Source organism: Cotesia typhae, unplaced genomic scaffold (genome assembly GCF_013202065.1).
Source record: "Cotesia typhae breed Kobodo isofemale line unplaced genomic scaffold, CoteBio_Ctyphae contig_43, whole genome shotgun sequence".
NCBI classification, from domain to species: Eukaryota; Metazoa; Arthropoda; class Insecta; order Hymenoptera; family Braconidae; genus Cotesia; species Cotesia typhae.
Window position 1 is genome coordinate 613,174 of NW_027423752.1, and position 22,485 is coordinate 635,658.

Consider the following 22,485-nt stretch of genomic DNA (forward strand, 5'->3'; position numbering starts at 1 on the left):
TTTTATATGAACTAGGGACTAATTTATCACTTTTTTAGAATCCCTAATATCAAACTTATTTACTTTTCTTTAGAATTTGCCAAATTCAATTAATATGCTGTCGGAAAATAATAGTTTATTTTTTTTTTTAATTTGATAATTAGTATTAAAAATTGGAAATCAAAAATTACTTAAAAAAAATGTTAGATAAATTTTTACGATACTGTGTTATTAAATTTACTATCTATCTATTGTAATTTTTATTTGTAAGAAAATATATCAGGCCGTGAAAATTTTTTATATTTATTCTTTATTATTTATTCAGATTATCATTATCAATATGATAGATTATAAATGATAGCATAAATAGAATTACTCATAAATTTGAGCAATAAAGTTTTAAACTTATCAGTTTATCCTATAAATTTTGTAGAATTTATTGCAGACTCTGATTTCTAGTCCTCCCTGAATTCAAGGTCGTAGAAGAATTCCAAGGCTCTGGATTTGAATGTTTAAATGTTTCTATTACATTACTAGGTATTTTGCGCCAGAGGCGTATTTTGTATAGAGTTGTTACAAATGTCAAAATTTTTCAAAATTCAGTGCAATAGAAAAATATTTTTTAGATTGATAAAAATTTCAAAAACCCAACTTAATTCTAAATAATTTAAAACAAAAATTTTTTTATTTAAGTTCTGAAATTACCAAAAAATCAAAAATTCAATAAGTATTATCAATTTATTAAATTCTAAACAATTTGGAATGGAAATTTTCTTCATCGAATTTCTGAAAAATACCAACATTGAAATTTTAATTTATTAGAAAAAAAATAAAAATAATATTTAGCTTAAATTAAAAAAAAATTTTATTTTCAATTTCAAAAACTATCTAGTCGCCCAAAATTCGTCAGATTAGAATATTTTTCCAGAAAAAAAAATGATAACAGTTACCTTTAAATATAAGTAAACATTCGATAACTACCAGTACAAAGTATTCCATATTTTCGACAATAGAAATAATAATTCATTAGTTATAAGCCATAAATAACCAGAATTTCCACATTCATCCGCATGCAATAAATCTTACCAATAATTCTTATTATTCTCTATTGTACACTCTATAATATGTACAAAGTATAATCTCGAAACTAAAACCAGGCGTTTGTTCCAAAAATAAAACCGAGTTGTGCGTACACAACACCTGTCCCGCCTCTTCCACTAATCATGCATTTGACAAGTAAAGATACAAGTATAGAATACACGTGTGTATCTAAATCTAACCTCAAAATGTTTAAGCATAAAAGTGTTGTGTTATTAACAATAACTCTAATGATTGTTTTTGCAACGTCTGAACCCGATGAAGTGCCAATAATCGGGAACTCCGTAAATATTCTAAAATTCCACGGTATGTTAAGTTTTACCATGCGCGTTTTTTCGAGTGACTCCGAGTGGATTTTTAGACACCCCTCTGCTAAGGTCTTCAAACAAGTTACAACTGCATCCCGTGTTATCAAAAATTCACCAGTGTTCTCTGGAGATTTCCACATGGAGATGTGTGACAACTACGAGCAATTGTTTCAAGCTTACTTTCGAAACTTCACCATAGAAGGGGTCGATAAACACTGGCGTCCTTTCATGGCCAGCTGGAGAAAGAACCAAATTGCTAAATATTTTGGAATCAGAGAATCGCTACTCTCTGAAGAGTACAAGTACATCTTTATCAGGATAGCCAGGGTTAGGGATAATTTGAAAATGGCCACTCCATCGGAAAGTTTGGAGATTGAAGAATCACTTTTGGATGAAGCTGATAATGTTGAAATCAAGGATAGTGCAAGCACTGTCAATTTTATCTCTAAGTTCAGTGGTACACATTATATTGAGTCTTTTACTTCCGGAGATTCACTGTTTCAAGTAAGTATTCGTGTATTAATTTAATTCTTTATAACTTGAACAGTTTTAGAATTTGTCAAAATTTAATATTTATTTTTTATTCAATTTCCAGCAACTAAGATCAAAAATTGTTTGAAAAAAAAAAAAATAAATAAAAATAATGCAATTCTTAAATCAGAGACATTTTCTGGTGATTTTAATGCACGTCACTTTGCCCTATTTTAAACATTTGCTAATTTAATATAATATCTTAATTTTTTAGGTTTTCGTTTACAGACCAGAACCTTTTAAATTCATAAAACACGCCTTCACAACCCGCGGAATCAACATACTCTTCGAAAAATCAGTAACCAACTACTTCTCATCGGACTTTGCGGAATATGTCGGCAAATTGAAGACAGGAAGCGGGAATCAGACCGTTGAAGAATGGGCTTCCATAAATTTGTTCTTTGCTCACCAAGACCCAGAAAGTCAAAATATCCTGAGACTCTACGGCAATGAAAGACTACTGGCGAGGCTTGGTAATCTGCTCTGGAACGAAGCTCTAATTCAGTTGAATCTGAAGTATGTTTCACCTTTCTTTCCAAATAAGGAACTCAGTAGATGGCTTCTAGAATTTATTTCTAATAATCTTAAGCTCTGGGATGCCAATTTATAATTAAGTGATTATTTACAAGATTATTATTATGTATAATCTTAAGTTTGTGTTATGAAAGTTTTTATGTTTTATTATATTTTGTTATCCATAATAATTTTGAATAAAAATTTACTAATATATAATATATAAATATTTAGATTTTTGGGCAATTTTGAAGTAAATTTTTTTAGGAGAATTTTCTAATCGATTAAGAATTTTGATTCATTAATCTACGAATTAATTTCTTAAAGCAAGAGTCAAATTTTTAAGAAAAAACAAAGATTGCAAATTTGAAAAACATCGCAATTGAATTTCAAATTAATTTTCTCATGGATTAAAATAGTGTATTTTGTAGAAATTTTCTAAAAAAAAATTTTTCGGAAAAGCTCTTCTTCAAATTTTTGGCTTGGTGCAGCGTGAAAGCGGTTAGTCTGGCACACGAGAGATCAGAGTTCGAATCCTGTCGTAGGTTTTTTTTCTTTTTCTGATAATTTTATATTTTCAATTCAATAATGAATTTATTAATTGGAAATACCAAATAAATAAATATTGAACTTACTTTTGATAAAATAAAAATAAAAAAAATTAAACGATCATTGGTAATCTTGATAAAAAAAATTCTTAAATAAAATGAATTGTATCTTCATTGTATCAAAAATAATAAATTGGTTAATTCAATAAGTAAAATTCTACAGTAGAAAATTTTTTCTCTTTATCCTTGACTTTAACTTTCTTAATTCCATTCTTAACTTTCCAGAATCAATTCAAGCTGAATATCTCAAAATTTTCCTGAGAACATTTTTCTCAAACCAAGTAATTCTCTTCCCGAGTAGCAAACCCTCTGTAAAATTTATTAGCGTTGACAAATGTTCGGGGATATTTACAATTGATAAAAATGTTAAAAATAATATAAAGAATTCCGCGGAGAAAAATGTTTAAAGAAAATAGTTGGACAAGATTCGCAGAGAACAAGCTTACGGTTCGGCGAGCCGAATAAGCGGGGTGTCTGTGCGCGCAAATGGGGACGTGCAGTAGACGTAGTTTATTCAAACGAGCCAAGGCAAGAAAGCTATTGAAATAAGTAGGGTCGAGTGGATGGGCTTGAAATGAGAGAGCAAGAGAGACAAAGCCCAAATAAAAAACTAACGCAAAATAGAAAGAAAGAACAGAAAACAGAGAGCCGGTGGGTTAAAGGACGAGGCCAGTTGTCTTCTTTTCTTTTTCTTCTTCTTCTTCTTCTTCTTCTTCTTATCCTTGTGTGCTTCTTGGGGTTGTATTTCTTTTTATTTAAAAACATTTTTTCTTCCAGTCCATTGGTCGATCCTTGTTGCCCTTTTGTTCCTGTCATGATTTAATCCTGCGTTTTGCTTTCGTAATAGGAGATTCCGTATCAGAATATGTGTAGGGAGGTCGGTGATTCGTTTTTGATCTCTCTCTCTCTCTCTCTCTTCTTCTTCTTGCTCTATATATAATCGTGTATAGATATAGCCGAGCTTTGCCGGTGGAGCAAAGTAAAAATTTATGAACATAACTGAACACTTGACTGGACAAATGTTCTTGTTTCCAGGTTTTTTATAGTCCAATGAACGTATTTATAAACTATCTACTATAAACTTATTCACTCTCCGCGAGTTGAGTACTTTAATACACTCGATAACTCAACTGCCAGTTAACCTTTTGGAAATTTATAAGCGCTTCAGCTTTAATATTATTTTTACATTTTATATTATAAACTTTATATTTTATCTCGAGCCTCATTCATCACCTCAGTTTTTTCTCCGCATCTAGCCTAGTAGTGCTTGAGGACTGGTAGTATAGTCTATGTTATTGTCTAATATATGTCGTGAATCATCTCAGATTTTTTCTAATTTAATAAATTCGACATTCTACATTTTAGATTTTAGATTTAACATTGCGACTATGAATATCAAGTAGAGCGTCTTTGATGTAGATAGATACCCGTAAATCAATTTTGTCCGATGCTTCTTAATTGTTTTAAACACTCCCCTTATTTGGTTACTACGCTAATTTTTACCCTCCAAAATTTATATCCCTTTTTTCCTCAGAACTCAACAACTATTTTTATTTCAACAAAAACATTATATTTTTATATTTTTTACAATACAGAATCCCGGAATTCTGTCAGATATTTAAATTGCTTGTCTGACCAGATACAATATTTTAATTTATCGGACTGTAAAAATAAATTAATCTATAGTTAATTTTTATGACCGTGATTTAATTTCAACCAGATACAATTGGACAAATAAATAAATAGGAAAATAAAAAAGATTGTATGGATGAATCAGTAGAGTGACAGGTACTTTAAAATTTTTTTGCTCGATAAACAAGACAACCATTGTTGATTTGCATCAATCTCATTCAACATCTACGATATTAATCTTTTATTATAATAATGACTACAACAATTTATATTATTTATTATTGTATTACTTTTGCGTGGTTGATAACGCATCGACAAATATCGATGAAACTTTTGAGAATCAGAAATGAATAAATTGTTCATTGACCTCGAAAATTTCCTCTTATAGCTATGATACTAACAATTTATTTTACTGTCTGAATGTTGACTATGAGTGGATTGTAATAATGGTTAATTGTGGCCAGATATAATCAGATTTCAAAGTTTTCGACGTTGTTTTTAGTCCAAATGTATATTTACATCCGATGCAAATTGACTACATATAATCAGATCCATAATCCAATTTTAAATAAAATTTAATAATTTCACAAACTAGTACATCAGTTAATAAACAGTTAAACGGGCGGAAACTATATAATAACGATGAACTAAATTAGATCTTAAAGTGTTTTATCAATCGTCTAGCAAATTTCTTTTCTCTGGCAAAGCTAAAGATTTTTATTCTTAAAGCCTAATCAAGAAGAGCAAACTTAAACTCAAACTCCAGAGCTGTAGTGAGTGGAGCGGGAGCTGTCGAAAGTGGAGGCAGAGGAAGAGGATGAAGGGGATGAACGTATGAGAATGAGTAGGAAGATCGCGAGTAAAGCTCTGTCGTAAATGAGACGCCGGGAATCGATGTACAGTATAGATATAAGAGCTGGAAAAATGAGTGGAATTGGAAGAGAAAAAAAAGAAAGAGGGAGAAAAGAAAGCAAGCTTTGGAAGGTAGAAGGTGGAGGTAGAATGTATCCTGCATGTGTGTAATGAATATAAATTTACATGTGGAACTCGAGTACACAGAGCCGTAAAATGGACGAAGGTAAACGGGAGAAGACTACGGAGTAGTTAACCAATCGTGTAGTAGCGTCACATCGGATGAATATCAATGAGCACCTACTGTTTTACAATTTTACTTTTTTTCCGTTTTAGTTTTTCTTTTTTTCTTTTTATTTTTTTATTTCTCTTTTCCTGCGGCTCATTCTCTTACTCTTTAAACTCTGGCGGGTCGCAGTCGTTTGTTTGCGCAAGGAGTCTGATTGACAATGTACTCGAGGATTTTAGTTTGATTGAGCCTCTTGATGTCTATATTTATCCAGCGCAAGAGTAAGAGCTGGCAATCCTATTTTATTCTGAGATTTTTTTTTATTGTTTGTTTATTTTTTATTTATTTTTTTTTTTTTAGAATAAATTCATCAATTAAATTATAGTTCGAAAATAATTTTTAATGAATTTTAAATAAAAATATAGTAGAGTTTTCAAAAAAAATATATCAAAATTAAAAAAAAAATTTCTTTCAAAAAAATGAAAATTTAAATGGTGGACCCAATTGTAAATAATTACCGAAAAATTTTCAAAGCAATGAAAAATTTGGGAAATCATTAAAACTAATAAAAATTTGTCAAATAAGTGGAGAAATAGATCACTTTTGAAAGTCCTAAAAAAAGTAGATTAAAAGTAGATTTATTAGGAAAGTCCTAATTGATTTTGAAAATTTTTTAAAAATCCCGTAATTAGGATTAATGAAATAGCTTATTAGTTTGCTATGAAATCTACTAAAAACATTAAATTATTCGGTAAAAACACGATAAATCTAAAGTTATGGCATTAAAGTTTTAGGTAAAAAAAATAGACTTCTCGGCCAATTGACGATGCAAGTTACGGTCATAAATAAATACAAAATTAAAATAAAAATAAGAAATAAGGAGTAAAAAATAAAAAATAGTAGCAAGACAGGATGACTAGCAATAACCGCCTACTGGGAGATAAGAACTGCACGGTGTAGAAAGCGGAGAGCGTAGAGCGTAGAGCGTATAGCATTTCATCCCCGGGGATATCAGAAGAGAGTGGTCTCCTTCCCTCCGGTGCTTTAGTCAACCCCAACGCCGGACTAGACCTGAATATCTTAAATGGCAAGGACCGTTTTTAAGCTAAAAAAAGTTTATGCTCGAACCCTTGAAATCCTCTGGCAACTCCGTCGAGGAGAAAGAAGAGGAGGAGAAGAAGTAGTAGTCTGACAAAGAATTCATGGATTTTATTCTTTAATTTTTTTCATGTACATCCCCTATAAATTCATCGACTTTAAACTCTGACTAAACTCTAACTAACTTTCGCTAATTCACTTTGTCCTTTCCAAGACTTGGAACCAGGTGAAATATTCCATTTCTTCTTATAGAAACTACTTCTCCTTTCTTATCCAAATACGGGGTAATTGAGCCAATTAAAAATATTTTTTTCCAAAAATTACGTGGCTTGAATTAGTATTAAAAGGTTGAAAAATCGAAAGTGCATGACTCATAATCCTCGGTGAATTATTAATAAAAAATATATTATTGTACTAGCAGAAATTTATCTAATTAGATTATTGTTTGGTAAGATATTAATCCTGAAACTATGTGAGAATTTTCGCAGTGATTAGAAGAGATAACTTTCACTTAATATATCAGGGTCTAATCTATTGAACAAACTTTGGACTGATTTTCTATCTTCAATGATTCAAAAGTTATAGCTATTTAAAGATTAATAAAGAAGTTCTAAAAATTCGTATACAAAAAGAAATTAAAAAAAAAATTTTTTTCAAAATTCTGTATCTCGAAAACTATTAATTGAAAGTTGATGATTACAAAAATGAAATTGAAGCTAAAGAACTAATCTACCGAAAAAAATTTAGATAAATTTTTTATCTTCGATAGTTCAAAAGTTACGCCAATTCAAATTTTAATAACGAGTTTCCAAAATTTCATACCTCGGGAAACAATAATCAAAAAAAAGTTTTTTTAATATAAAATTGTTTCTAAACATCTAAAGAAACAAATTTAAAAAAACTGCAAAATTAATCTTTATTAAATTATCTGCATGATGAGATCCAAATTATGTGTGTGTCCGTGGACTAACAAGAGTATAGCAATAAAAACAGTTGCAAAAAGAAGGCGAAAAAAATTTTTCTCTGTAGAGCACTCCAGTGCTTTGTATTATGAGTCGTGGAAAAAAAAAAAAGCGGCAATTAACAATAAACCAGTTAAATGGTTTGGAAAAAGATTGATGATATTATAAGAAATAAATTACATGAGAACAGTAGAAAGCGAACGTGTAGGTGTTAATGAGGAGCAGATTGGGTTCCGCCGGGTGTAAAATGCCTCGAAAGGGTTAAAACCTCTACTCAGTTTGGATCCGATTTAGCTTGTGATGCCAAATGCTGGTGGGAAAAATAAAGGGGAAAGTATCAGCAGACTACACTAGTACAGAAGTTCCCAGTGTACTACCAGAAGCTTTCGCTAAACCTGGGAAAGAGTCAAGAGCAAAAGGGTGAAGGGTAAAGGGTTCCAAAGAGGACAACCGGGGAGAGGGTGAGAAACCCGAGAAAATACGGGCCAAGTAATTAAGGAATTGGTTAATTTTAGGGTCATATTTTACAGTAAATTTTACTACAGCGCCCGCCTGAATTTCAATGGAAGAAATGGGAGCGCTGATGAACAAAAAACGGCTCTAATAGCCGCACAAATTCATTTAAAAAAAATTATTTCAAAAGTTATGTATTTTTTTTTACACCTTTTTGTTTATGGACAAATGGACAAGTGCAATTAACTTCCGGTGATTCTCGGATAATTGTTGGAAAGTAATTCGTCCTTTGTAATTTTATATTTAATGGTTAATGTGTGATGCAATTTTTTTTTTCTTTTTTTTGAAGAAACTAAAGTGACTATTTAATGCTTTATATTTTATTCAAATAATAATGGTAATGGAAAAGTGGATTAATAAATACAGCAATGCAGGAAGACATTATTTCCCACATATTTATTCAAGAGTGAAAGGTCGAAAATTATGTGCATATATTTCTCGAGATAAAAGTTAATTTATATTGCATAGTTTATTACTGTTATTATCTAACTCAAATATCCTTGCGGTATGATGTTTTCGGTATTTCAATTATTTAATAATGTTCTGCTCGCTTTATTCTCCTCGGAAGGACCTCTATGTTTACACAATTGACAATTTAGAAATTGTACAGCTGAGAGGAAATATCGTAGTTTTATTGCAGTGAATTTCAATCTCATTTGATGATTCAGTACAAAGTTCAAAATTTTGTTTGAAAAATTTTAAAAATATCAATTAATTACTGCATATACACAAGTGACTTTTGAAATTAAAATTATGAACGTGTCATAGTATTTTCTACTTAAAATAAATAAATAAATTAAACATGAAAAAAGATTTTATCTTAGTTCTTGTTCAGATTTATCTTTAAAGCTCCATAACTTGGAAATAATTGATCACAGAACTTTAACTCATAGGAATTCTTTCGTAGCTAATTTGAAAAACTATTGAAGCTTTGCAATTATTTTTTCTAAAAAAATTGTTTCAATGCCAAAAAATCTAATTAAAATCCAAAAAAAATTCTTCCTGTGTTATTTAAATGGAAAACTGAATTTTTGGACGAGAGAAACTTTAAATTTTTTTTCTCCATAAAATATCACACTGAAAAAAAAGTATTTTTTTTTTCTACTCAGAATATTTTTTTTGATAACCAAAAAATAAAAATCAAAAGTGTAACAATAAATTTTTTTGAATCTAACATCAAGAATAATCGTTGAATTCTATTTTTATCAGTGCGTAAATCAAATGAACTGATTAACAGTGATAAAACGTTTTTTTTTAGTGCAGATTTTTAAATAAGACAGAAATAAAAATATCTCATAAATAAAACACTCTAATACACACACACACACACACACACACACACACACACACACACACACACACACACACACACACACACACACACACACACACAAATACGGACGTTCTAAAACTTTCCGAATTTCAAAGCTGGAAGTTAAAAATTGATTGAGAGAACGAGTTATCATGAAAATCAACATCAGCATCAGCACGAACATGAAAACCGGGAGCAGCAGGATCACCGGCGTGACAGCCTATCGCGAGCTCTTCTACCCTTGGCGCCTGGTGTGCCTCCCCGTCAGAATTGTAGCGGTAGCTATGGCGAATTATTTGCTCCGACGGAGCATGAATTCCAACCGTAATTACATTTCGCTTGATATTCAATTAGAATTATCGGTCCGCCTCGGTTCGTTCAGACAAGATAAAAATTTATAGTTTCAAAGGGGATCATCATCGAGGACATTTCCAGGTGAAGTACCGTCAAAGTGGAGAGACATAAACGCCCATTGAGTTTTTCCACTGTTAAAGAATACAATCGCACGGCATTGTCTGCTGACTGATACTACGCCCGTTCAATGCCAAAGGAGGAACAAGAAACCGTTGTTGCTGTTCTGCTGTTCTACTGTTCTCATTCTCGGTCTCGTTCTGGGTCTCCTTTCTGCTACCGGTTTTTATTTGTCCGTTGTTAAATCGCTTGACATTTTACAGACGATGCTATTTTTGCTTGCTTTCTTTATTTCTTTAAACTTGAGCTAACGACCGCCCCAACAAAAGGTTACATTTACCTATTTTGTCCAAACAAACAGCCAGTTTATCACTCTTTATAATTTGACATTCGACAAATAAAATTAAACGGCTGCAATTACTACCGGTCTTTTTTTGTAATCAAAAAAAATTTATCGTTTATTTTTTTTTTTAATTATAATAGACTGATTTTTTTCTTTAATTCCAAAAGTTAAACTATTCAAATTTTTAAAGTTATCGATATCGATAAATATTGAATTTTTTTTCAAGGATTTTCTAAAAAAATTTTTTTTGGAAAAAAGCCACCTCAATTTTTTATCGTAGCAACGAGAAAATCTTTAATTTTCGGAGGGCCAGCCTTCGAATCCCGTAGTCAGTATTTTTTTTTATTTAAGAGTTTTAAGAACCTAAATGTATTGAAATAATTTTGATAATTTCAATGAAAAAATTTTCTTGATTTAAAGGATGTTTTTCTTGAATCGAGCATTTTTTTTCAGTCTAATTAGCAAAACTGATAAAAAAATTCAACAAACTCGAGCATCTTTCAATACAAAACAAACCCGATTAAAATTATCATAAATTCATAAAAAATATCATTTAATTATTAAGTAAAAGTAAAAAAGTACAATAATTAGATTAGTAGCAGCAAAATGTATCGCAGTACACTAGATACACGTAGTTATAAAAAAGTTTACCGTTTATTCACCATTCAAGTGTCTGAGTTTCATTTCTCTTATAATTAAATTTAAAATTTTCCGTAAAAGTTTTTTCGTTGTTGCGTCGTATCTACTTTTAAACATTTTAGTTATTTATCTTTTTCTTTTTATTTTTTATTTTATTTTATTTATTCTTTTTCCGAGCACCATCAATCTTGAGAATTATCTTTCTTGAGAAAAAAACCTCCTCGGTATAGTACTGCAGTATAATTTAAATAAACGAGGTGATGTCAACTTTTTCAAAATAAATAATAATAATAATAATAATAATAATAATAATAATAAATAACAATAATAATTGTCATCACATCGCTTCTAGTTTTAGTATTATTGTCATTTTAATTGTAATTATTTAGTGTCAGTTACACAACACGTGTTAAGAGACATGTACATATATACACATAGATATACAGTTATTTAACATGAGATAAGTAGTAACTTCCGAGACATGCAGTCGTAAGTTAGAGCTTTTGATGATAAGGTAGTCTAGATTATAGTCAAAGTAGTGAAGTGTACCCATCTGAAAATAAGACGCCGAAGGTACGGAGGCACACCCACACACACTAACACAAAGTTCAAGTGCCACGGAAGATTCGGATATGATGATGGGAGATATATTGTAAGAGTATGGCCCTTAAAAGTTTTAGTGAAACTCTTTTCCATAAAGCTACTTCTTCTTATTTTTTATTTTTTACTCCCATTCTTCTTATTCTTCACCTCCTACTGGGGTCTACACTCTGGCAGTACCATCCAAGGGGGTTGTTATCTAATTTTACTCTCAGCGCTCCTTCGATTTATTCGCTAACTTCTCCTTGCATTACAATATGCCGCTTTAAAAATATGCTACTCCCCACAATTTGCTCTCCAATTGTCATTGATTTTGACAATCATCAAGATAATAACAGATTTTATTTGGCTTCATTTTATTCTCTTTCCTCTTTATGAAAGAGGGACAAGAAAAATTTTTTTACTCTCCAAATTGCGTGATATGGCCATATATGACCAGATCAGGTCATAAATGAAAATTGACCATACATGACAATATATAAAAATTTTTCCGCAGATAATTATAACTCAGCTCAATTTCCAGCGTTCCAGCAATTAAAAGTTAATTAGAAAAAAAACAAAGACCGGTTGGGGCAAAAAGTTATCACGGTCGGACTAAAAAAGATAAATTCGTTGAGAATGAATATTTATTCATGCGGCGTAAATCATGCTTAAAATAATAATAAAGACAACAACGAAAGAGGAGATAAATAAAAATGCGTCCATCTTTTTTTTTTTTTTTTTTATTTTTATTACAAGTGATGTCCGTATGAATGTTTATTTAGATTTTATTACTCTCACAAAATATTTAACAGAATCCCAACACAGTCTAGATAAAGTGAGATTACGTTTCCCGGGTACTGTACAATGCCGTCATTACTCCAGCTTATTCGAGTGATAGACGTCTGCCGTACACCTCTGCAATTCCCTCCCTCTCTTCTTTTTTAAACAATATTTATACGGATTTTATTTCTTATTTATTGTCATAAAACTGTGAAAACTTCAATTATAATTCTAATTAATATAAATTTTTTAGTTTTCGGAAGTCTAATTTTAAATTCATTTTTTTGGCGGAAGAATCAGAGATATGATAAAATTGAATTTTCTATCAAAAAAGTCTATTGCAACTTTTTCATATTTTCAATATTTCAACCAGAATTCCTATTTTAAATTTTTGCACGCGATTTCTTTAGTTATTTTTGTAATTGCGAGTATTATCAGAACTTTGATCTCAAATTCTGACTAAGAGGTTGAAGATACGGTAAAATTGATAAGTGCTTTTCTTGTAGAAAATTCAATTTCCTAGAAAAAAAATCTCATGATTTTTTCGTATCTTGAATATTTTAGACAGTATTTTCCGTAAATAATAACCCCTCTATTCTTTCTTTTGATTGCAAATATTGTCAGAAGTTATAGAATTTATGGGAGTTTTTCTTGAAAGTAAACCGATAAGTACTTAAATTATAAATAATGAAAGTATTGAAAAAGATGGACTTTATCAGCACTGAAGTTGTATCACAATATCCTTTAGTCTAAAATAAGTAAAAAATGTAAATGCTCGAGCTTTTTTTTTTTTTTTTTTTGGTAAAAGTTTAAGTAAAAAAAAGTTAGAAAAATAATAGCCATACTTTTGTAGCTGTATAAATAAAGAAGAAAACGTAGGAAAGGTGGAAAGTTCCACTTTAGAGGGACAGAATCGGAAAGGAGAAAACAAAGAGAGGAGATGAAAAAAATAGGAGAGACTAAAAAAATAAGAGCTGAAGGGAAGGAAAAGGAATGAAGAGAGCTTTCCAGTAAAAGTACTAGTGATAAAGGGATATTGTTCCCTCTAAAAAGAAAAACTGAGAATAGTAGTTGAAGGAAGGTAAAAAATAAGTTAAGTAAAAACCGGGAAAGAAGTGTAAGCGAAATAAGAATGGAAAAAGATATATAATCGGATATATTCGAGGATGCGAATGCCATAGGTGTACACACTGCTCCGCTACTTTCACCCTTCACTCTCCACCCTTCTTCCTCTGTACTGGCAATTGCATGTGAAAGAAGTTTAATGGACGGATAAGCTTCGGATACCTTTCTTGTTATTTTTTTAAAACGCTTCAGCTTTTTTGAGCCCCTATCGCTCTTTTTTCTTAAATTCTTAACCCATTCGACCTCTCAGTGGAATTATTTTTTCAAGCCATTAAGCATCCGGATAATTAGTTTATATTTGGCTTACTAAAAAAATACAACGAATACATTTGATTACTTTACCTTAAATATATATTTTGATAGTTATTTTAGCCTCATATGTGTAGTTGAAATTTTTTTCAATTTTTATGGAACTAAAACTTGTGAAATAAATTTAATTATAGAATTTTAACTAAAATTTTTAACCCTAAAATTCTTAAGAACATTTTTTTGTTCTAGAGAAATATTTCAGAATTGATTTTTGGATTCAAGAAAAATTTAATTCATTCAAAGTATTAAAAAGACAATAAAAACGAAAATATTTTTCTCAAACCTATTTTGAAAAGTATTTGAAGATTATTTTTATTGAAGTAGAAAATTTATCCTCTTTTACATCTAAAATAATTTTTTTTTTTTTTATTTTAAACTTCTCTCAGTTTAAAAATAAAATATTCCGTCACTCTGTACACAAATCGTGTGTAACGATACATGACAAATACACATTTTATATAGCTTTAAGGTAAACACTTAATCTATGTACATAAAACATTTGCATACAATTTTTGACGCAGTAACGGAAAATTTTATATTGCACAAAATCTACAAATTTTCTCAATTTTGTTCGGGAATCCTCAAGTGAATTCATACTGAATATCTGAAACTAGATTAAAATGATCCTAGAATTATTTTCTTGAACCAAGTAATTTTATTTCCACGTACAGCTTTATTACAACCTGAAGATTTAAAGGTGACGGGTTTAATCCTTAGTGAATTAGAGAATATGATAGCTTAGCATAAAACTTTTCCTCAGTGCATTCACAAGAGACTACTATTCGACTTATGGTATAAATGTGTTCGCATTTTGTTGTTGTTTCCAATTCTCTTTCTCTCTCTTCTTATTCTTATTCCTTTACTCTTTCAAAACTCCCTTGTTGTTTAAAATGTCTCGTGTACATTTTTTCTTTGTCTGTTATGCCGTTTGCCCGGATCGTGGAAGCTAATCTGCCCCTCAGGAATAGCTCGAAAAGCGAAACAAAGCTTCGACCTTCTTGAGCGCCCATTTTTTCCCTTTTCCCCCTTTTCCACCTCTTCTCTCTTTTTTTTCATCATTGCTTTCTACATCTGAAGTAACAACGAAGAAAACGCAAACCTTGCCACTACACAAGCGTATATCTTTTCTTCCGAGCGAACTCTTGTTGCTATTTTTACTCGTCCCAACCCACCTAGCGTTGCACTAACCAAACCTTTTTTTATTCTTTCATTAAACTTTTATTTTTATTCATCTATTCGTTGTTCACTTTAGGGCTCTCGATTTATTTTATTTCACACTTGAGACTACCGCGTAATCGTTTCACATTGATTCGCCTCTTTGCATTTTACCCTTTCTGTTTTTGGGGACAATTATCCGACAATTCGACTGGCTGTCAATTTTTAATAAATAATTGCAGTAGTAATAATAATAATAACAACGGAATGGAACATTTATATTAAAAAGAGATGGTTTTAAATTGGTTACATAATATTTTCCTGTCTCTAGGCTTATTTCGAGCATGTCCATGAGACGATCATACATTTATTTATGAAGTACCATGAATAAATGAATGCTAACTATCCGCACCGACATTGTTGCCATCGGCCTTGGCTACGTTGTAAATAATCCGTATCTAAATTTAAACTCATAATTTACTATTGTACAAATTTGCTGTATTTTTATACATTTTTTTCCGGTTTTCATTCATTTGAAAACGCGTAATTATGTAGAGTAGCACTCTGCAATTTTGAATACATATATCTACGATGAAAAAATAGTACTTGAGTCAAGAAAAATGTTATCTTAAAAATTTTGAGGCATTCATATAATTCTTTGAACTAATTAATTGACAAAATTCACGGATAGAAGCAAGAAAATTTTAGGTTTTTTAAATTAAAGAATTTTGAAATCAAAAATATGAAATTTACAATTGATTTAGATAATTGATATTAATTATTTGGGGTTGACAAAATAAAATTCAAATCAATAAATTTTTATACTCTTTCTTACTGATTCTGAATCGCTCTCAAGTTTATGAATTAAATATTTTTTTCTTTTTTTAACAAAAAAGACATCTAACAAATTTTTTTGATGAACTAAAACTTCAAATTAATAGATCTTTTTCTTAATAAATTCAAAAAGCATTCTATGAAGTTTTGAACATACAGTTAAAAAATAATGCAAGGATAAAAAATCTGAACCAAGGACATAATTTTAAGAGTTTAATCATCTTGAATTAAGAAGGAAAAATTCTTGAACTAAAAAATTGTTCTTCAAGATTTTTATACATTATGAAAAATAAGTTTCAAAATAGATTAAAATAAAATATTGTTTTTTCCAGTAGATAAATTTTTACAAAAAATTTGAATAAAAAGCTCAAAAAAATAATTATGAAAAAAAGTAGTCGTTAAAGTGGTACTCCAAAGCCGACTGATGTCAACGAAAACAACTTAAGATTGATAAATGACAGTTATAAACTAAAAATCTCAGCAAAAGTTTGCTCGAGCGAATGTATAAACTAAACTGGGTGTGTATAAACTTGGATGATGGCAAATCCTGACAAGACGTATATACATCTGTCATAAATCCAGCTTTATCTTATTTGAATAACTTTTGACGAACTTGTGATTAAGATCTGTCATCCGTCTTCATCATTAATCTTGTTTTTGACTCCCTGCGAAAAGGGATACGCTTCAGGAAATTACATTCATAATTTCAATCATTTACAGTTTATATTAGTTGTGTCTAATCAAATCATATTATTCTATGATTACAAATGCCATGAGAGTGTATAACCACAAAAGTTAAAATTTAACAATTATTTGATTGCACATAGAGAGAATTAAATCCTAAAAACATCATCAATTTACTGTCAAGTTTTATGATTTTCAATGGCGGAAAAATTGACATTTAATTATGCTTTCAGCTTTTTGTTATATAACTTGAAAATAAATATTTATTGTTGTAAACTTTGAGAACTTAATTAATTAAAGGTATATTAATTATTGCTGTGGTAGATATGAGAAATTTATTAATTAAGGAGAATGAGCAATGCGTAATGAGATCCGTATAAAATTTTCGGTGTTGTTGGTAAGCTACTTAAAACTTTCGGAGAACCCTCTTTCCGTCAAAAACTATGTATTCAAAACACATACTTGAAATAAACTCGATAACTTCTTCAATAATGAAACGAGTTGAGTTACTCCGGTCGGTTGTATGACTTTTCTATCATTATATTTTGTGAACTCGATGAATAGTTATGCTAGGTATGTCATAGCCATGACCAATAAATGAAGTAATGGATTTATGCACAAAAGAAGCTATGGAAAGTTCTGAGCACTGTAATTATTGAGTTAACTTAGTCCAAATCTGATGTAATGTTACGAAGTTTAATTACTTGGTGCAAATCACTGTATACCGGTCAGTCAATAATAATAATCATTATAATAATAGTAATTAATAGTTATTATGTTCAAGATTGGTAATTTTCAAATTTGTAATATTAACTTTTTAAAGCTATTCAAATTCTTTAATTCAACGTTATTTTTGTTAGCAAAAGAGCTCTGGAAAATTATTATACAGTGTTTTTAAAGAGTCTTAAAATTATCTTAAATTAGTCTTAAAAAAAATTTTAAAACTATTTTAAGATGAGCTCACAACGATAGAGCCTCGGAACATTAAAACGGAGCGTCTTAAAAAAGTTTTAAAATTGTCGAATAATAATTTTTCAAAAATTTCAAAAGAGCGTACTCAAAAATGATACGGTTAAAAACTTGCAAATGCGTCTAAAAAATGTCTAATATTTAATTTTCATAACAAATTCAAGAACCAAATTTAAAAAATCTGCTCTCGGAATTTTTTTTTGCGTCTTAAAAGAGTCTTAACATAGTCTTGGTTTGTGTCACGTTTAAGATCTTAAAGAAACGACATTTCTAAGATACTTTTAAGACAATTCTTTTTACACGGGATATTGATAAAAAAAAAATTTTTTTTTAATTCAAAATTTTGAAAAAATTTCTCTTCTTTATTTTAATTCCGTTAATTTCCCATTTATTTATCGATGTCATTCAATTTAGCTCAATAATAGCTAAACAACGTAATTTAAAGACCACTATTTGGTAAGAAAATTTCAATGATTGTCTAATTTTATTATTATTAAATTTAGTCGAAAAAAAGCATTGCTCAAATTCAATATTAAAAAAAAAAATTATTTTCGTCGTACGTCAACGTTGTGCAATAAAAATCAAGCTTCTGAAAGTGTTTGGCTTAATTTTTTTTCTTCAAATTACATTAAATTACCAATATTGTACAATAAGATTGTGGTTAATAATAACAATATCCTCACATAATAATAACAACAAAATTGAGTAATGACTGTACGGAAAAAATGATAGAAAACAAAAGTGATGTTAACTTTTTTTTTTTTTATTTTTTTTTAGTAAGAAAATTGCGTGGGCAAACGAATAAAATGACCGCAGAGTATATATTATAGACATATAGGTATACATAGTAAGAATGGATGTAATGTTATGGTCCGTTGACTGCTACGGACCATGTGATTCCCTCGTATCCAAGTCTTGAGGCCTTCCACGCTAGGCTGAGTTTACTTCTATCCTTTGATATACCTTTTATCCTACACTATCTATTTTCTTTTACCTCTCATCAATCACCCCCACAAAAGAAGGAGGGGGAGAAGAGGGGGCCTGATGTTGTAACTTTAATATATTTTTTGTTCATTCTCATTTATTAAATTCCGAAATGAAAATGAAAAGAAAGGACTGAGCTCCTTTGGTGAATTTCAGCGAGTTGTTTTTGAGACTGAACCACAGACGCTCGATACAGATACGACTACCATAGAGACAGACTGTCTAAGGGATGGAGAGGGGGATGAAGGATATATCTAGTTGACCGTAAGCCATAAGCCTAAAAAAATAGATTGAATAAACTAAAACGGCGACAAAGGTTGTTTTTATAGCGGGCTGGTCAACGAGAGTCTTAGCCGGCACATTGCCACTGACCCTGTCATCTATATATGTAGATCTATATATAGGTTCAATTCAATCTAACTCCTGATCAAATTATCACCCTGATAAAATTCTCCTTCCGTTTTATTCGCTATTCACGCGTGTCAAACGTTTTATACAAACATTTAGATCACAAACAATGGTTTTAAATTTAATTAAACGTAGGGACTGACAATTCATTTATTTTCATTTATTTTGAGGAATTCATTTTCATTTCTATTTGTCGAAATTAAAGTACTCAGAGTTTTGTGTAGATTGGTTTTTTGTTGGAAATATAAGACCTCGTTTTTGATAAAGTGTACTTAGTTTGTTCAAATTTAGAGGGAGTTAGTTATAATTTTACTAAAAAAACTCGAGTATAAATTTTAAATTGAAATTATCAAATAGATCTGTTGAAATTTTTATCTCTTGGTTACAACTAATTTATTGCACTTTTAATTAAGATTAAATTATGAATTGCCTATAGAAAAAAACTCTGAATTAAATGATAGGATAACTTTTGGGAATTTTGAATCATAATATGTAGATACAGACAAAATACTAATTAATAAATTAAAAGAAATTTTGACGGTAAAAAAAGCAATTCTATTGTTTTAAAAATAACAATACTTATTTATCTATAAAAGATTGATGAAAAATCAACTTGAATCAACAGCAATAATTTTAAATTAAAAAATTTATCTCCAAAAGAGTAATGAAAAATTAATTTGCGTTAAGAGCAAAAATTTTGAATTGAACATTTTTTTTATTTTCAATAAATTTAACTCGATTCAAAAATTTCTCTGAATAAGAGCGGTGGATAGTTAATTTTCAAATTAAATTATCTGTCAAAAAGCAAAGTGCTTTTTTTGAAAAATTTTTTATTTATTTAAGCATAAAATACGTTTTAAGACTCCATTTGTTGTACAAGTATGACAAAGATACTTTCTTAATTCAAAAATTTTTCCAGTGAAGATTCTACTTATTTTTTTTGTCAATATAAATTCCAAAACCATCTCCAATAAAGTTTCTATCAAAAACCATAAAATTACAATAGACGATTCAAAAAGAACAAAAGCGACATAGGAATTATTGAAAAGCGTGTAAATCTAGAGTGGAAACAAAAAGCGATTATTCTACTTGAATAAAATAATCAGATTGAATAAAGCGGTAAAAAACGATAGCACCTTGCTCGCCGGACATGACAAGCAAATTCTTGGCGCTCAAAGGGACTGGGTAGTGTTGGGAGTGTGGAGGTGGAGAACATCAAGCACAGAAGAGGGTTCTCTTCCGAGAAAGGGAAAGGGGATGGAAAGGAAGACTGGTGGATCGTCCCCGGAGGCGAGGAAGGGTACAATTGAGACAAAGGGTGCCACGAGAACAATGCTATGTAATCTCAAGCCCTTGAAATAGCCCTGTCCTGCTTGAGCCCGAAATAGCCCGTCTGTGTGTTGCTGTAGGAGTAAGTATAGTAGCTTCAACCATCAGACGTACCGGTGCTCGAGCTCTTGTACCCCTACGGCCTCCCATCGGAATCCACCCCCTCGTCTATTCTCATTCTCTTTATACCTTACGCAAATTTTCACCTTACCCATTCGTTTGTATCACCCAATGAGCTCGGGTCTTTGCCCAGACGGCGGTCACTAAAAAATTTCTGACCCATGGGGTTAATAAAATTTACCCGAAATTCTGTGTCTTGGTTTAAGTTTTACATTTTTTCACGGGATTTTTTTTTTTTTAAGCTGAGGTTTTTCTTTTTAACTGTCTGCTTTTGAAACTTTTAAATGTTGACTTTTATCAGAAACACACAGAAAAAAAAATTGTTCTTGAATCAAGTATATAATTTTGAAGAGCTTAATATTCTTTATTCAGTAGAAAAATTCTTGATTTAAGGAAATTTTACTTGATTCAAGAATTTTTCGTCTTGATTCAAGACAATTGAAAATTTAGAAAAAATAAACAATTAGAAACAATTAAAAATTTTTAATTATAAAAAAAAAATTTCCGATTTCTAGCTTTTTTAGCTCAAAAAGAAGTCAAGTTTCAGGTTTAAGTTACAAGGTCAACCTTTTTAAAATTCTTTTTTTTTTGCAATAAAAAAATGAATTGTTATTACTTATTACTTGTTACACTATTCCTAGTACTCAATTTTTATTTATCTATTTCTAAAAATAATCTTCCAGCAATTTAAAACTTATTAACATAAATAGATTCAAACAATGATTGCGTGACTTAATATTACCTAGGCAACATAAAATGCCCGTAATCTAATAAAGGAAACATGAAACTCACGCATGTGGCATTTCGAGTTAAGTGTACTGTGCATTATAATGTACAGCCCAGAAATCCTAGATCATTTCACAGCCAAGTAATCATCGTACAGCGTAAAGAAGCTAATCAACTGATTATTTCAATGTAACAGGATATTTTGATGAAAAAGTTTTTCGGTTCAAAAAAATTTCAATTTTTTTTTGTGATAAAAGCTTTTGACTGCGGAACGGGTGATAACTGATAACTACAACAGACAACTATTTGTTAAGTAAATAACAATGTCTTATATGACATTGTTATCTTTGAATATTATTTTTTATTGTCTTATTTAAAAGTTTCTTTTGAAAAAAAAAGAGAAGAAAAGTTGGATTACCATCTCGCTGGTACGTAACTCGTTAATATTTATTAGTTGCGTCGCGTACTCCCAACTTAGCACGAAGAAACAGTGAACAAAGAAATATAATAATAATAATATTAACAATAATAATAATAATAGTAGCAGTAGTTAGACGAAGTAAGTAAAGGAGTAAGAAAAAAGAGAAATTATTAGGCTATTCTATAAAACTTTCACTCTCTAATTTGAGGTTCGCGAAGAAGTGAGTCGTTTTAAGCAGAGGGAAATGAGTTTAAAAGAATGAAAAGTGATATAAAAAAAATAGTTATAAAATAATGAGAAGGGTATGTGTGTGTGTGTGTGTGTGTGTGTGTGTGTGTGTGTGTTCAAATAACCGGTGTAATTGTAATGTATATATAATATAATATAATAATGTATATAAGCTGGCTTTACATGACTGGCACTGCAAGTTCTTGTGTATCACGAAGCTATTTTTAAGTCTCGGAGTTTCAAAGAGATTACCACTTTTATTCACGTAGCGTGTTTCATACGACCGACATAAATAAATTACTTGTAACAAAGACGATAGTTAGATAACTTTAACGAAAAAAAATCGTGCATATACCTACTGCAGGGGCAGAATGGACACTTGGGGGCTGGACGGGATTCTAGGTTGTAAAGTTGTGAAGTTGGTGGTTTTAGGGCTTCAAGACTAAGATAGTGATTTAAGAAATTTTACAAACTTTAGATTTTATTTTGAGAGAAAAATTTTACCGGTCATATGTGGTCAGAAAATCTGATCATGTGTGATTTGTGATCATATGTGATAAAAAGATCTGATCATATGTGGCCAAGTGTTACCATATATGATCAAAGGTGACTATTTCTGGCTAAGTCAAACTATGTGTGATCAGATCTGACCATGAATGACCATATATAATTAGATCTGATTATATCTGGCCATATATGACCATGTGTGATCATATAATCTTACCATATATGGTTATATGTAGCCATACGTGATGAAACTTGCGATATCTGGATAAATGAGACTATATCTGATCAGATTTGAC

General features: G+C 30.2%; 2 protein-coding genes across 2 annotated transcripts in view; one reads left to right on the plus strand and one right to left on the minus strand.

Annotated features, from left to right (window-relative positions):
- Positions 1-22,485, minus strand: part of LOC141528405 (uncharacterized) — an 82,445-nt gene that overhangs the window by 50,275 nt on the left and 9,685 nt on the right. The window lies entirely within an intron of this gene.
- LOC141528144 (torso-like protein) lies at positions 1,140-3,192 on the plus strand. The gene is made up of 2 exons (XM_074244041.1): positions 1,140-1,889; positions 2,131-3,192. The coding sequence occupies exons 1-2, from the start codon at positions 1,203-1,205 to the stop codon at positions 2,524-2,526; spliced, it is 1,083 nt and encodes a 360-aa protein (XP_074100142.1). The 5' UTR covers positions 1,140-1,202; the 3' UTR covers positions 2,527-3,192.